This window comes from Meriones unguiculatus, chromosome 3, assembly GCF_030254825.1.
Source record: "Meriones unguiculatus strain TT.TT164.6M chromosome 3, Bangor_MerUng_6.1, whole genome shotgun sequence".
Classification (NCBI taxonomy): Eukaryota; Metazoa; Chordata; class Mammalia; order Rodentia; family Muridae; genus Meriones; species Meriones unguiculatus.
In genome coordinates, this window is record NC_083351.1 from 36,462,501 (window position 1) to 36,478,723 (window position 16,223).

A 16,223-nucleotide genomic window follows, 5' to 3' on the forward strand; every position below is an offset into this window, starting at 1 on the left:
TTCATTAACTGCTCCATCCTCTTCATCTCCCGATGTCTTTGCTCCACTAGGCTGGGTCATGGCTCTATCTACTTGCCTGGACACATACTAATAATGCTCCCTCAGTAGGTGTTTGTTGATTCAAAGTTTTAAAAGGTAACGGAAGATACATTCTACATATACATGGTCATGACAGTCTCCTGCCACCAAGATGGTGATGGGGACCCTTCCCCACCTTGGCAACCCTGTGTCCGAGAGTCAGGCTTGGGTTCTAAGCAGTGTAGATGATCCAAAAACAGTATTTTGTCGCTCTTCTCTCCTTCACAGTTCATGTCTAGCTACAGAATATCACACTGGAAGGCAAAGCAGCACTTTCGATCCAGCTGCCTCTGACCTTGTCAGCCCTAGCATCACTGCCAGTCGCTAGCCTGAGACCAGCCCCTCTCCTCAGCATCTGAGAACCGCCTGAGTAGTAGCTGTCGCTGTAGATAGTTTGATAATATTTCCCCATCGTGAGGGGAAAACAGCTTTTAGATATAATTCTTTTAGTTCTAATTCACACACAATCCAACTTAGTCTATTCGCTGTTGTCCAGCCTTCACCACTGTCAACTGAAAGACATTTTCATCACCTCAGAAGGAAACTTTTTCCTGTCGCTGCTCAGCCCACCCTGCTCAGCTGTCTAAAAGTGGTGCACAGCAGACTGCAGGTCTCAAACGCTAGGTTTGGAAGCCCCAGAATAGGGTCTGGTGGGGTGGATTACTTATGGAGGACCCTTTCTGGCTTGGGATCAGCTGCCTTCTCACTATGTCCTCTTGTGACAGGTGGCTGAGGAGGGGCACGCAGCAAGCTCTGTGGTGTCTCTCTCGGAAGGACACTAATCCTATTGGATCAGGGTTCTAGCCTCATGACCTCATTTAACCTATCACACAGATCCTATCTCCAAATACAGCCGACCTGGGAGATGGGGCTGCCAGAGTGTGGTTTGGGGGTTGGGCAGCACAGTTCAGTCTGTAGTTAAGGCTCTTGAGCTAGTGTGTAGGCACATTTTGTCTTTATAGACTGGACAGTTTTGGACATCACATTGCAGGGAACCATGGAGTTGTTTCTGTCTATCTTCCTTGAGAGGCATGCATCATAGGTCTTTCAGGTTAGAGTCCATGACTCCTGGGCACTACGTGCCTTCCAGGTCTTGAGAAACAGGCACTCCCTCAGGCAGTGAAGCTTTCAGGCTGCCTGTGTTTCTCCACATTCCCTACACGTCAGTGAAGCATAGAGAGGCTTGACAAAACTGTCAGTCTTAGACATTAATCTTATGTAATCTATATAGCTTGCAAACATCATTGTTTCCTGACAACCACCATTGTATCGATCCTGGCTACTGCCATTCTATTCTGTTTCTAATAAGGATTAAGAAATCTGATTGCTTGCAATAAACTTGTCTCAGCCTCAGTCTTGATGAGACCCCTCTAGGCAGGCCTGATTTTAATTTCCGCCAACTGTATTAGGAGACCCTGGCCCAGTAAGTAAGTGCTGGCACTTAAATCACATAAATCACAGAACATAATGGCTTTTTGTATCTTGCTTCTTTCACTTAGCGCACTTTCTGACTCACTCACGTTGTGGTACACTGTTCCTTTTCATGGCTCAACAGTATTCAGCAGCATGGATCTACCATCCTTTATTTATCCATGCATCAGCTGAGGGACTTTAACATGTTTTGGTCCATTCTTTGGGCCATTGTTAATCGTGCTCCTATGTACATTTGTGTACAAGTTTTGGGGTTAACCTATGGTCTGAATTCTTTTCCATCTCTTAAGTACAGTTTCTGGGTCCCATGGTAATTCTATGTATAGCTTTTTCAGAAACCGCCAGACTGCTTTCCAAAGAGTCCGTATCATTTGATGTGCCTACCGGCAGCCAAGTTCCCACTTCACCACGTTCCTGCCGACACTCGTTATCACCTGTGCTTTTTACGGTGCCTTTCCAACGTGAGTTGGATTTCCCTGATGGCTAGTGGCACTGATATCTTTTTGCGTGCTTATTGGGCATCTTTGAGAGAGGTTTTTGGTTTGGTTTGGCTTCTCTATTTTGAGATAGGGTCTCACTCTGTGGGCCAGAGTGCTCTAGACTATCCTTCAGCTTTAGCTGGGATTGAAAGCATGTACTACTACACGTAGATTATGAGGAATGTCTTATAATTAAAAATTTTAAACTTATTTCTTTTGTGTGTATAGGGTGTATGTGGATACATGTTCTCGTGTGTGTGTGTGTGTGTGTGTGTGTGTGTGTGGGTGGGTGGGTGTGGGTGTGTGGTGACCAGAGGTCAATGTCTTCTGGTGTCTTCCTCATTTGCTTTCCACCTTATTTTTTTTTTTAAACAATATGTTTGGTTCTTTGGATGCTCCATGCATTTATACAAAGTGTATCCATCACATTAGCCCACCACCACCTCCTCCGAGTGCCCCTCACTCCACCCCTCCCTTTTTGTTTCTTTTGTTATTACTGGCCTACCTCACCCTGCTCGGAGTGCAGTTAATGCTGCTCATATGCACATCAGCCTGTCTTCCTCTGCAGCAGAGTTCCCTGTGAATCTGGAACTCTCCAATCAGGCTAGGTGGCCAGCCAGCAAGCTCCAGGGGGCATCCTGTCTTCACCTCCCGAGCTCGGGGGGGTTACAGGTGCTCACCGATTCATGTGTGCGCTAGGGATCAAACTCAGGTCCTTAGGCTTGTGTGGCAAGCGTCTTACTGACCGAGCCATCTCCTCAGCCCCCTCATCAGGAATTTTGTATGCTCTCTGAAAAAAAAAATAGCTATTCAGCTTCTTTGGCCATTCTTTAAATTGTTTGGTTTTCTGTTCTGTTTTGGTTTGGTTTTTTGCCCTCTATTATTGAGTCCCAAGAGAAGTTCGTGCATTCTGGATATTGCTCTTATCAGATATGTGACTCACGAGCCTTTCTTCCAATCTGCCTCTTTGCCAGTCTCCTTTAACACGCAAATGTTTTTAATTTTGGTGAAGTCCATCCAGTACATTTATTTTTTTCTTCTGTTGCTCATTGTTTTGTGTCATATCTAGGAAACCATTGCCTAATCCAGAGTCAAAAGATTTATGTCTACACTTTCTTCTCAGGATTTTACAGTTTCAGCTTTTACATTTAGGTCTTTGATCTGCTTTGAGTTAATATTTATGTACACTGTGAGGTCATCTGCTGTTTTTGAAAACAAGATAAAGTGATAAGTAACTAAGAGTTTTAAAAGATGTGACTCTCTTTGATTTTAACTGAAGATTCTATGATAGTTTGTCAATGTAACCTTTAATGGAAAGAAAATTAGCTTTGAGCCCTAATAAGGCTGACATGGTCACAATGCACTTTTAAAAGCCGATGGGCTAAGAATCACTAGAAAATACTTTTGAAATTTTGGCTTTTAGGATTCAACTTCTTTCATTAAATATTGAAGTTAGTGAAGCCATGGTTTAAAATGTTATATAGCTATATTCTTGCACACATTGAAAATATTAAATACAGAAAGATTTCTGCCCATTTTATATGTCCTTGATTTAATGTAGTGGTTCTCAGCCAGGGACAGTGTTTCTCCTGGACTCAGCAGTGTTTGGAGATGGGTTTTTGTGTCACGGTACAGCTGGCCTCTAATGGGGTAGAAACCAGAGTGACTGCTACCAGGGCATTAGAACAGTTTTTGTGCCTCTGTTATAAACCATTATACCAAGGTTGAGGAACTTCTCTGGCTGATCTAGGGTCCTCTGGCAGCAAGATTTGAAGGTGAAGAGAGTTTGAAACCCCTTTCCAACCTCATGGGTTTCTTTTTCATGATTAAACCCCAACCCCTTCCTGCCATTAAAATCCTTATGGTACCCTGATACCATAAAAAGTATAGTATCATACCTTTTTATGGTACCATAAAATCCTTTATGGTACCAATTACAGATGGAACACATCTGTAATTGCAATATTAAGGAGACTCCTTAATCAATATTAAGGAGACTTGAGTGTCTGGGTTTCTTGGTTCCTAAAACATATTTGAATAACTTATTTTCTTTTACCCACATTTTGAATGACTGTCCTCCTGCTAAAGTGTATCTTATCTGATGATAGAACAAGAGTGGGAAGCTATTGTTTGGGGACATTTACTATACCAGTGTGGGGCATTCTTTCACATCACCTAATTTTAACTTCCCCCAAACACGTATAACAGCCACCATCATCATTATTTACATTCAGTTGTCATAGAAACCATAGCACGTGGTGGGTGGGTGGGTGGGTGGGTGGGAGGGTCAGTAGGGCTTGGTTAATGCCACTCAGCTGTACCACCATTAGTCCATGTCGGCCTTAGGCCTGATGTGGCCTCAACTGTGAAGTGCATCCGTGTCACGAACCAGGTGGGCCACGCCCTGTGAATCTTGTGGGTCGCCCGCTGTGGATAGCCGTAGCTAGACAGGGCAGGCAGTGAGGTGCACCCCTACCCACTCTGCCACAAGAAGCCCCTGCTATGGGATAGAAGGAGCAGACCCCCATGTCCAGCCTTAGGAAGCACCACGTGACCCGTACCCGCCTGCAGAAGCAAGGCCCACTTGGGAGCACCATCTGCCCTGCGCATCACAGTGAGTGCTGTCCACCAACCGCTGCTGCAGGAGAGCTGGGACTCTTGTGGCATCCTTTGTATACCCCGTCCTTGACCCCAAATCAGTCCACACCTGGTCCTCTTCTCATCACAAAGCCCAGTTGCCAATATCTCTGCTGGCCTCTGGTATAGGTCCCTTTGCACATCTGCCGGCCCCCACCTTTGAGCTCCTTATCCCCCAGCCTTATAATTGGTAGATGCTTGTGACCTAACGTGGGGGCACACTCTGCTATTATGGAGACAAGAGCAGGTGTTAGACAGTGGGAAAGTACTTCGTAAATAGCCCGTAGCTATTAGCCAGTGGTGTCTCTCGTCCAAGCCTCAGCCCTGTGGACATGCTAGTCCGATGTGTCTCTCATCCTTTCCTTTCTTCAGAAAAGGATTCAGAGAGTGTTGGGAGTAGCAAGAACCTGTATTTGAGATAGGAGCGACACCAATTTTGTGGGGTGCAGCAGAGATTGCACACTTGCCTCTGAGGCATCCCCATCTAGCTCTCTGAAATGCAAGGTGGCGCAGAATGTACAAAGACTAGAAACAAAGGTCACCTCTCCCCTACCTCAGAGGGAATTCCCTGGGTTTGTTCTCAGTCTAGCCCCAAAGCTCCTTGGGCAGTCCTTCTGTGCTCTGGGCCTCAGTTTCCCCTTGAAGAGAGGGCCTTATAATCCTGGTCTCTAAGCATCCTTGAAGCTCTTGTTGTCTTTGATTTTTGAAGTGCTAGGGGCTTAAATTGGTGAAACCCAATTTAAGTGGTGGAAATCCCCCTAATTAGGAATATACTTCGGTAATGAGCTTGCCATGTCTGAAGAAGAGAACACAGCGATTGGGTTAATGCTGTCATTCTTGAGAGACCCATCTCCAAAGGTGATATTAAAAATGTTTAACAGTCATTTCTCATGAGCACAGGCCCACCAGAGCCCGAGGGGCCTGTTAGGCCACACAGGCTATAGACTCAGGGCGCTTCGCCAACAGCAGTTCTGTTGAGCCTTTCTCAGGCTTGTTGGGGGTTCTGTCTCTGCAGGACATCCTCCATCCAAGACCTACCAAGCTCCCTTCAGCTTCTCTCTCTTATTTACTGTACGGAAGCAAATACAGTTTTGCATTCAAATACCGAATTACATGAATCTCTCTATGCTCATCCTGTGTGGGCTGCCCTGTTGGTTAAGCCCACGTGTTTAAAAATGTTATCTAGTAGGGACACCAGGGGACTGAGCCCCACAGCTTCTCTCTTCCCCTCAAGTGCCACGTGGCCTGGGACAAGTCCGGCCCTCCTCCAGCTTTCTGGCTCCCCGCATAGAAAAGGAAAGGACTTGGTGGGGCTTTCCAGTTCCAAGGCCCCTGCTGGTCTGTGTTGTGTTTCTGGAGAACTGCATGCCCACAGCTGCTGACTGCTCTCTCTCTCTCTTTCTCTCTCTCTCTCTCCTCCTCCTCTCTCTCTCCCCCATCACCCCATCTTAGAATGCACTGCTCCCTGCAGGCCTCAGGCAGAAGGATCAGACCACCAAGGCGCCCACAGGCCCCTTTAAAAGGGAGGAGCTTTTGGACCACTTGGAAAAGCAAGCGAAGGAGTTTAAGGACCGAGAAGACCTGGTTCCCTACACAGGGGAGAAACGAGGTACTAAACAACATGGCTCCTGAGCATATCCTTCCTGAGGCATGGGCCATTTGTGTGTCCTGCCCTGTGTTGGCAAATGTACCCGGGCCTGTCTTATATCCTTCCCACCGGAACAGGAAATGATACCTGCCCCCAAAGCATCATTTGTGGGTATACTCAATCAGTTGGGGATAGTCTGAGGAAAAAGACTCCCCCAGACAACCACAATGTCTCCCCAAATTCCTTTTAACTAGGGCACGTTGTTTTTTTTTTTTATTCAAACCTATTGCTAATGGCATTAGAACATGAAGCCTAAGCAAGGACCATTCTGTACAAATGAGCATGAAGGTACATAGCCCAAATCCCTCTGTCCTAACTCTGCTTTCTCTAAAGTCTCTCTTTTTCTGGCAGTGGTAACATTCTTCCCTCATCTCTTCTCCCAAGGCAGAAACCTAACTGAAGGCTGATCGGCCATCTGCCCAGTGCCAGGAATCAAGGTCCTCTCTAGCTCTTCATTCTGTCACCCCTGTAGCACACCTGTCTCTTCCTGGGCCAGCTAGCTGCTGGAGTGTCAGCCATTCTGTTCACAGTCCAGTGAGGGAGAGAGAAAGAAGGTCAAGCCCCTCATAAATATCGTGGAGTCACTCTTCTCAGGGGGAGGGCCTGCCGCAGGGGGTCATAAAACACAGGTTTTAAATATTTACTGAATGTTCATTTATACATTGCATCAGTCATGTTCACAGCTGAACTATAGCCCCAGATCCCAGGCATTTTCTTTTTCTTGTACGTTTCTCCCTTTGCCTAGAATCTGACATCACCACAGAGTTTCTCATACATTTTTCCCCCAAGTGATTTTTGTTGTGTGCTTTGCCTGCAGAACTAAGACATTTGATATACATACATAATGCTACATACAAACATACGTACTTATACAGACACACACACACAGACACACATGTTTATGTATTTCTTCCATGGAAAATAAGCATTGATCCTGTATCAGCATGGGCCTTTCTAGACATTTCTCTCTTCTTGTTTCCCAATCTGTTTCTGTGGAATGGCTTATCACCTACAAGTGAAACCAAACTATGTATTTTGTTTTGTTTTGTTCGTGTGTGTACACGTGTGATTGGCTGCCTGGCTTCTTTCCCTTAACATGTTTCCAGAGTCAGCCACGTTCCGTGGTTTGTTGAGCCATTCTTCCACAGATTTTGGTTGTTTTCATCTTTGGTCCATTAGAACTGAATATTTCTGTAGAAGTGCAGTGAACTTTCCTGTACAAGTATTTGAAGTTTTTCCTGACTCAGGCGATGGAACCAAACCTTTCATATACTAGGCAAGTGCTCAACCATTGAGCCTCATCCCTTTCTCTTCCAGTCTCTCTCCCCACACCAAGATCAGAGGTTACTTGGGCTGTCTTTGAACTCACTTGTTCTGTAGCCTAGGCAAGCCTTGACCTTGCACTCCTCCTGCAATGGCCTCCCGAAGAGCTCAGATTATATACTTGCACCGCTAGGCTCTACTCAAGTATTTGTCCGAGCACCTGTCTCAGTTCTTTGGCATGCAAACTCGTAGAGTGACGAGCCTCGTGATAACTCTTTAATCTTGGAGGAACTCCAAACTTCTGTAACAACTGTATCCTTTTTTTTTTCCCAGAAGCAATACATACAGGGTCCAACTTTCCACGTCTTTGCCAGCATTCATTTGTCCCATTCCCTCCACAGCAACATTCTCAGGGCCATAAATGGTGACCAGTTAGACATCTTTGCGTGATTTGTTGTGGTGGTTGTTTTTGCCTATTTAAAATTAGGCCATGTGGCTTTTTGTTGGTGAGTTGTAAAAGTTACTTCTGCAGTCTTAACTTTTATGTACTTGTACCTGTGTGTGTGTGTGTGTGTGTGTGTGTGTGTGTACATCACAATGTGCGTACATGTATGAGTCAGGGGGCAGCAGTTGGTTCTTCTTCCCATTGTGTGAGTTTCATGAATTAAACTCATGTTTTGGTGGCAAGGGCTCTTACCAGATGAGCCGTATCACTACCACTGTTTCTTTATGTTTGATATGAGGCTTTTTTCAGATATATGATTTGTGAACATTTTACCCCCTGCAGAAATTGACTTTGCACTTTCTTGATCATATTCTTTGAGACATAAAACGTGATTTTGGATGAAGTCCAAGATGATCTCTTGACCTTGTGTCTACCACAAGATTCCAAAGCTAATTCTAACTGCTCTTGTTTTCTTTATAGTGCCTTAGTCTTAGTTCTGACAGTCAGGTTGTTGACCCATTGGGTTTTACGTTTGCATATGGTATGAGGTGAATGGCTGGTGGCCCAGTACTTGTCGAATAGAAATGCTGTGTTGTTGACAGTAATGTGGCATATGTATTTGCCCTCATCCCTGGATTCTCAGTTCTGTTGTTTGTTGTGTCCATCCTTACACAAGTACATCACCACCTTTGTAGTTGTGCTCTGAAGCCAGTGAGCATGAGGCTCCTAATTTTGCTATTTTGGCCATTGCTTGGTTCTTTGTGTGTCTTTGCTTTTCTGTATCTATGAAAAAGAGTTCTGGGATTTGGGTGGGGATTGTGTTGAATCTGTAGGTTGCTTTGAGTAGCATTGCTATCTTAATATTACGCAAGTTTTCCAATCCATGAAATCAGATTTTATTCTCAGTTATTTCTTTATATTTTCTTTGATTTCTTATAGCAGTGCATTGCATTTTGGTGTACATGTATTAAAACTTTATCCCCAAGTGTTTTATTCTTTGGTTATTATTGTGAACTGCCTTTGTAATTGCCTTCACATATTCCTCCCGTTGCTGGGATACAGAAACACTGGCCTCTACCTCAAATATTGTTGAACTTACTAGTTCTAATGTTTTTGTTTTTTGTTTTTGGTTTTTGGTTTTTTTGGTTTTGTTTGGAGGCGGGGGTGGAGTAGGGTTTTTGTTTGTTTGATTAAGTTTTTTTTCTTTCTTTTGGAATGTGGAAGTTTAGACTTTTTCTCCGTATAAGAGTATGTTATCTGTAAACGGAAACATCTTCTGTTTGAATTCCACGTATTTATCATCTGTGCCCATTCACTCTAGCTAGAGCTTTTAATGCAATGTTGAATGGCAGCAATAGAGCTGGGATCCTTGTCTTGTTCTTGACCTCGGGGGAGGGGGAGACTTACTTCTGACTCCCTCTCTGATTGCTCTTCCCCAGAACAGCATATACATGCATAATCTTAAACTACTTAAACTGAATACCACAGACCAGTTAATTTATAAAGAGAAGAAATTCTAAAAGCTGGCAGCGGGTGGGCGTGGAGGGAGATGGTCCTTGCTGATGTGGTATAGCACCGGGCCTGACTCAGTGAGACACCAATGCCATTCTAGGAGGCCAACCATATGACTTCAATTAATCCCAGTTACCTCCCCCACAGCCCCCCCTTCACACATCCCTAACATATGAGTTTGGGGACTAGGTTCCCAGTATACAAGCTTGGAGAGGGACATATGGAAATCACGTGCAGTTTCTCAGAAATGAAACGAAATTGTTCATGATGGTTTTCACATGATTTTCCTTTCACACAAAATCTCTCCAGGACAATTTTCTTTTTATTGATCATCATGATCATATTTTTTTTAAAGATTTCTTGTTAATTTTTGAATTATTAGGAATGTGAGTGTGAGTGCAGGTGTTAACGGGAGCCAGAAGAGGGTGTTGGATCCCCTGCACTGGAGTCACAGGCCCGGTGCTATACCACATTTTGAATTGCCGGGATGTGGGTGCTAAGAATGAGCTTGAGTCCTCTGCAAGAGCAGTAGACACTCGACGGCTAAGCTGTGGCTCTGCCCCCTCTTTACCTTTTGTAATAACTTCTGGAATTCCCTTGACTTCAACAGTCTCTACTGGCAGACAGGCAGAGGCCACTCTCCTAGCTGCCTCATTCCCCCCTCACCCGCTTGTTTTCATGACTGTTTAAGAAGAGGAGGTCACATGAAGCTAGGGTGCGTTCTGCTCGCTTCTGTCCTTGAATAATCTGCACATGTTTTGTCTAGTTTGTTAAAGAACGTTTACAGGTTTTTCTCTCAGACCAGAACCTCTCACGGAGGGATCTCACACCCTGTGAGATCTCACACAGGGCACCCTGTGTGTTTTCAGGAAAGATCTGGGTTCCCAAGCAGAAACCAATGGACCCCGTGCTGGAGAGTGTCACGCTGGAGCCAGAGCTGGAGGAGGCCTTGGCAAATGCCTCAGACGCGGAACTGTGTGACATCGCAGGTGAGAGACGTCCAAGAGCTTCTGCCTGCCCTTCCCCCGAGGGCCTTCCGTGCAGAGAGCCTCGTTTGCTTCATTTCAGTGTGCGCGTCCATTCTATTTCTAACAAGGAATACAATGATAAGGTAAAAGGGAAGAAAATAAAGCTAAAACCATTCAAATGCTCCTGGTCATAGAACTTCCTGTTATTGCCAAGAGACTAGAATGGAAATATAGGCTAGGGAAGGCCAGGATGAGCCCTGTCCTAGCCATTCCCACCAAATCCCCCCCACCCAAGGCTGCCTCCTAAAGGGCTTGGAGCAAAGACTGTGTCTCCCTTACATCTCTTGTTTGTGCCATCCTCCCCGTCCTCAGGGATGCTTCCTTACCATCTTCACACAGGAACTCCAGAGGGTAGTCTGCTCCTGAAAACCCTCTGCGGCCATCTCTACTCACCGCTGTTGAGTCCCTGGCCTATGCACTCTGTGCCCCATCTCTCTGAGGTTCACTGCAGGCTGTACCTGGCACCTCACCTGCCCCTGTCTACACTGTGCCCTAGCTCCGTGTGTGGGTGGGTGGGGTGAACACAGCAGACCAGTGGCCTAGGAGAGGAGCGGGATCTCGGAGAGGCGCTGACAGCGAGTGTGGTACAGGGAGAAGGGCAAGAAGAGATCAAGTGAGTTCTGTGTCTTTACTGAAGGAGGAGGACTGTGGGGGAAATACTGAGTTCAGTTAGGGGCCCGTGCCATCTGAGCTATCCAGGGGCCACCCAGACGGAAGCAGCCACAAATGATAGTCTCACATTCTGCAGGAGGGTTCTGTTTGGACATGGTCAGAGGTGCCAGGCTTCAGGAGGAGCACGTAGCAGGTGAAGACTGGGTTTGAGAATGGAGTGGGGCAAGCCTAGCATGGGGCCCATCGGCCAGTCACGGGTGGGCAGAGGAACAAAGGACTGTGCAGGCTGACTGTGAGAGCCAAGAAGGCAGAACAGGGCTTCGGGCTGCCAGAGACGGTGGAGCTGAGGCCAAGGCCAGGCAGGGCTGCATCTGCCCCGGCTTCATCCAGTCTGCCAGCCCCTCAGGAAGCTGTGTTGGTGGCACTGAGGGAGGAGGGGGCTGCAGATGGCTTTCCTCTGGTGAGCAGGGCTGTGGAGCAGTGATTTGAACTGTGTACTGGTGGTGACTGTGGGTGGTGGCAGGGACCCTAGGAATGATGCCTGGAATGGCAGGCAGGCAGTATCTCAGTCCAGACAGCCCTTTCCCCAACAGAAGGAAACTGTGGTGAAAGACAAAGGTGGCAGGGCCCAGAGAATGGTTGCCATTTTGAACAGCACTGAGGGGCCAGCTGGTCCCAACGGGAACCCAGACAGGCAACTCCGGAGCCGGGTTTGCTTCACAGGGCTCAGTGGCTTAAATAAGGTGCCAGTGGAGCCATGCCAGATCCTTCAGCGTGCCCACATAATTCAGCCACCCATCTTCCCCCACATGTCTCTTGACTTCTGGGATGGATCCTTTGCCCTGCCTATCTCTATTTACTCCCCAGGAGCTGTTTTTATCTGGGGCCTGCTCCTCTGAGCCCTGCATGACATCATTGCCCTCATTAGGGCACACAGGGATTATTAAATGACTGCTGTCAGTGCAGGCTCCCGCCACCGCATGGCCACGGCAGAGCAGCCCTTTGCACTGAGCGTCTGGGCCTGCTCTTGAAAACATTTCCCTTGTTGTTGTTGGCAGACCGTTAGAATCTGCCCAAGATCCCAAGCCCCTGTGATGTCCGGGAAGGAGCAGGAGGCGGCCGTGTGTGCACCCCAGTGTTAACTGACTGTCCTTCGGTGTCTGTCATTTGACTTCAGCCATTACAAGGTGGTGGTGCCTTTGGGGAAGGAGGCATGGAACATTTGCTAAGTGCCAAGCATGTTCCGGGTGCTGGGTAGGCAGATCTCCAGACAGCATGTAGTTAGTGACCGTGACAAATACTGTGGAGTAAATTCTGTTATTGTCCCTATTTTATACCAAGACACCAGCTGTGCCTAGTGCTGGGTCAGGATCAAGGAGCTGAGATGATGCCAGGCTTTGTGGCCTTGGGTAAAGAGCAGAACCAGGTGGTTGGAAGCAAACTGTTCTGGATGGCCAGAGGTGCTGGTGTGGCCGGCCCACCAGAAAGTGGCAACTTGGCCTAAGAGGGGTTAGTTGAACTCTCCAGAATGGGTGACTCATTAAAGGAAGGAAATCCTGGTTAGGGAGACGAGGGGTGTGCAGGCTGCCTCTGGTCTCCATGCTCTCCCCCAGGATGTTTCCATAAACCAAGTCTTCGCTAGGTCCCTCACACATGGTACCCGTTACCCAGGGCTCTCCTACCCACTGTGTGCCAGGCTATGGACCTGGTGCTGGTGAAAAACAGCCTAAGGAAACACCTGTCTGCCCTCATGGGCCAGCATTGCACAGGCAAATTAGATATGGCCAGGAAGAGTTTCACACACTGGGGAGAAGGCAAATGAAGACATGGAAGCTGAGCCGAAGTCAGGCAAGTGGAGGTGATCTGGAGAAAGTACATTAGGGGAAAGGGACACTCAGGCACGTAGGAACTTCCATCCAGGCCAGGGAGGTGCTTATGTAACAGTTTCAATACCTGGAAATGTCAGAAGCATGTGACACACTGACCCAGAGGGGACCCACTGTTGACAATGCATGCACTAACTCATTGAGTTGCTGTGCATTATGGAACACCCATCTTTTGCTGGGATGAATGAGATCCATTATCTCCTCATGGGGGCCCAAGAGGTGCAGAGGAGGACAGGCCAGAAGCATGTAGGTTTGGATCTTAAACATGCCCTACAAGGGTGTCAAGCAGAACTCATGGGACCCTGGCAATGCAGAGGTCTTGGCTTGTGGCCCCTGGGAGTCCGCTGCAAACACTTGACATTAGAGATGCCTCCTACACTCACTCAGGGATTTGGTTCTAGCTGGGTTTCAGAAACCCTTGCAGTAGGGCAGGAATAAGAAAAGGAGTGGGGTGGGAGCACCCACCCTCAAGGGCAATTGGTTAGCCCTGGCTAAACTGTCCCCTGGCCGTTGGTGACTTCATGTCTTTAGGCACCCATCTTCCTCTCATTCTGAGACTGTCAGGGGATGTGGTTCATCTCCGAACATTTTACCAGCTCCCAGGTCCTGGGCCAGAGCCAGTTTCTGTGCCTGTACCTAGGATGCGAGAACACGCCTCTCAGCCCTCCACCCGGGACCACTGAAGCCTGTGGCAGCTGGAGAAGCTGGGGATGTGTCCTGAGATCACGTTGCATCCTGAGTGGACTTAGAAATGGAAGGAGCCCTGCCAAGGCAGTGAGAGGAAACAGAACTCAATGTTCTTTTTTAGAGTTCAAAAATAGTCCTTTTTGAGTTTTGAGGAAGATCTAGACTTAAAAAAGGAAAGGAAAGGAAAAAAAGAAAGATCCCTGGTGCTAAAATCAGCCTAGATCTACAAAGAAGGAAGCAACACGAGATGTCAGGGTAGGGATTTTCATTGCATCACTCACTCCTGGTGACACATGCATGGAAAAACAAGGCAGAGAGACAGCCACAACTCTGTGCCTAGGACCTGTTGGGCCCTAGGCTGGTAGTGGCCATTTAGCTCAAGCCACACTCTCTCACTTCTTCCTTTCCTCCCCTCACCCCTACCCCGACTCTATCTTCCCTTCCTTCCAGGAACCCTAACTTCCTCTGAGCGGTCAAATGGCGCCCTTCCTTCTTCAGCCTGCTATCAGGGCGTAACAACCATCTCTCTGAATATGCTGTTGGTCCTTAGGTTCTCCCCATAAGGGGCTGTTAGAACTCTTAGCAGCCAAAGAGACACAGCACCACAGGCTAAGGACATCTCTGCTGAGTCCCATGGCACACCATGTCCCTGTCAATTGTGAGCAGGGGAGTTCGGCAGCACCACGAGGGTGCTGCTTATTCCACAGCACTGAACAGGCTAAAAATGTGAGAATTGCCGAGTGACTCCTACTCCCATGGGAAGGTGAGGGTTCCACACTCAAGCACACACTGTTTTGTGGATGCAAAAACAAGGGATCCCAACGAGGAAATGACCTCTACAAGGTCATCAAAACCAAACAACAGCAAAAAAAAGGAACTAACAAGCCAGGGCTCAATGCTCTTTGGTCCCCTCACACACCTCTGTGCCCCTGTCTAGCCCATCACAGGACGCTTGGATTCAAGCATCAAATATGTTCTCCACTTCTATTTATTTATTTCCTTACCTTTCTGTGTGCTCTGAGATGAAACAGGCATCAGAAAATTAGTGAATTTCCTGATTCCAACCTTGGCAAACCTGAGGACTCTGCTGTGTGTAGGGGTGGGAGGGATGTGGGATCACCTCTCTAGAAGACCGACTCCATGTGAGGTGGCTCAGCTGCTGCTGACTCAGCCTCCGCTCCCTCAGCCCACGGGGACACTAAATTCAAACCTCGAGAGCTGGAAAGGCAGCAGCTGTCTCACTCTCCCAGCCCTCCTCAGCCATGAGCTGATGAGCCCTCAAGGCTAATTTTAGCTGAGAAGATTTCTAGGGGAGAGAAACAGAAGGGACTTGGAGATCATCTCTTCTGGTGGTTCTCAGCTCCCACTGGGACACCAAAATCACCTCAGGGAGCCACAGTTGTGCACTCCTGTAATCCCAATGCTTGAGAGGTTGAGGCAGGAGGATCATGAGTTCAAGGCTACATATCAAGGCCCTATCAGAAAGAAAGAAGAAAAAGTAATCCAAAGAAATTGCACCCTTCTGTCCAGGACATTGACACTGTTTGACAGCCCCCCCCCTCCATGGTCTGTGGTCTGCATATACAGGTGTGATTGGGGAGGTCTTACATCACCCCTGGCTGGGCACAGGAGGCTGATGCCCAGATAGAGGAGTGACCTCCACTGGGTGACACTGAGACATGGTGAGGGCCAGGACTTGATCTCCTGAGTCTTCTTTAAGATCTGTCATGTTCCTCTCTCTACCTAGAAAGCATTTTTACTGAAATTGCTTGGAAATTAAAAAAGAAAATTACCAAATATTTACCATATGCCTGCTATATTCTAGAAGAGATGGAAGAGTAGTCATATTTCTCCCTGACCTCTGGAAGCCCACAGCCCAGCAGAGAAAGCACGCAGGTGTTCTGGCACCAGCTTTGTCCTGAGGTATCCTGTGGCATAGAAAGAGTACCAAGTACTGAGAGGGGGAGGAATCTAAGAAGCCTTCCTGGAGGAGGAAGAGTTGCACCGAGTCTTGAAGTAGTAGGAGGTGGGATGGTTGAATAAAATATAAACTATCCAGTTGAATTTAAGTTTTAAATAAACAGCAAATAACTTTTTAGTGGAATGTAGTATTGCAGGCTTGTAATGTCAACTATTTAGGAGGCTGAGACAGGAACAGCAAAGTTCAAAGTCAGCCTTTGCTACAGAATGAGTCGAAGGCCTGCCTGGGCAATGTAGTGAGATTCTATGTCAAAGTAAAAAGTAGAAAGACGGTTGGGAATATATCTCACTGGCAGAGCACTTGCCAAGCATGGTACCCAGCATGCTCCTGGGCTCAATTTCCAGACCTGGAAAAAGGCCAACAACTTTTCAATAATTTATCTCAAATATTGAACAGGGCATATTTATGCCAAAAGATTATCATGGACCCAAAGCTCTTTTGTGGGCCAGCGCATGCACTACTCAGGGAGAGGGGGAGTTGCCACTCTTGTTGTGCCCACTGCTTATCCACCCCAACCCTGTTCCTCTTCCCTGTCT

General features: G+C 47.2%; 1 protein-coding gene across 5 annotated transcripts in view; it reads left to right on the forward strand.

Moving 5' to 3' along the window:
* Tmod1 (tropomodulin 1) overlaps window positions 1-16,223 on the forward strand; it is a 74,378-nt gene that overhangs the window by 29,303 nt on the left and 28,852 nt on the right. For 4 of the 5 annotated variants that reach the window (XM_021647969.2, XM_021647970.2, XM_021647973.2 and 1 more), the window contains exons 3-4: window positions 6,078-6,234; window positions 10,363-10,482. In XM_021647969.2, the coding sequence (XP_021503644.1) occupies window positions 6,078-6,234; window positions 10,363-10,482 (277 nt within the window). The remainder of the gene's footprint in view (window positions 1-6,077; window positions 6,235-10,362; window positions 10,483-16,223) is intronic. The other variant, XM_060379872.1, reaches the window with a different exon arrangement.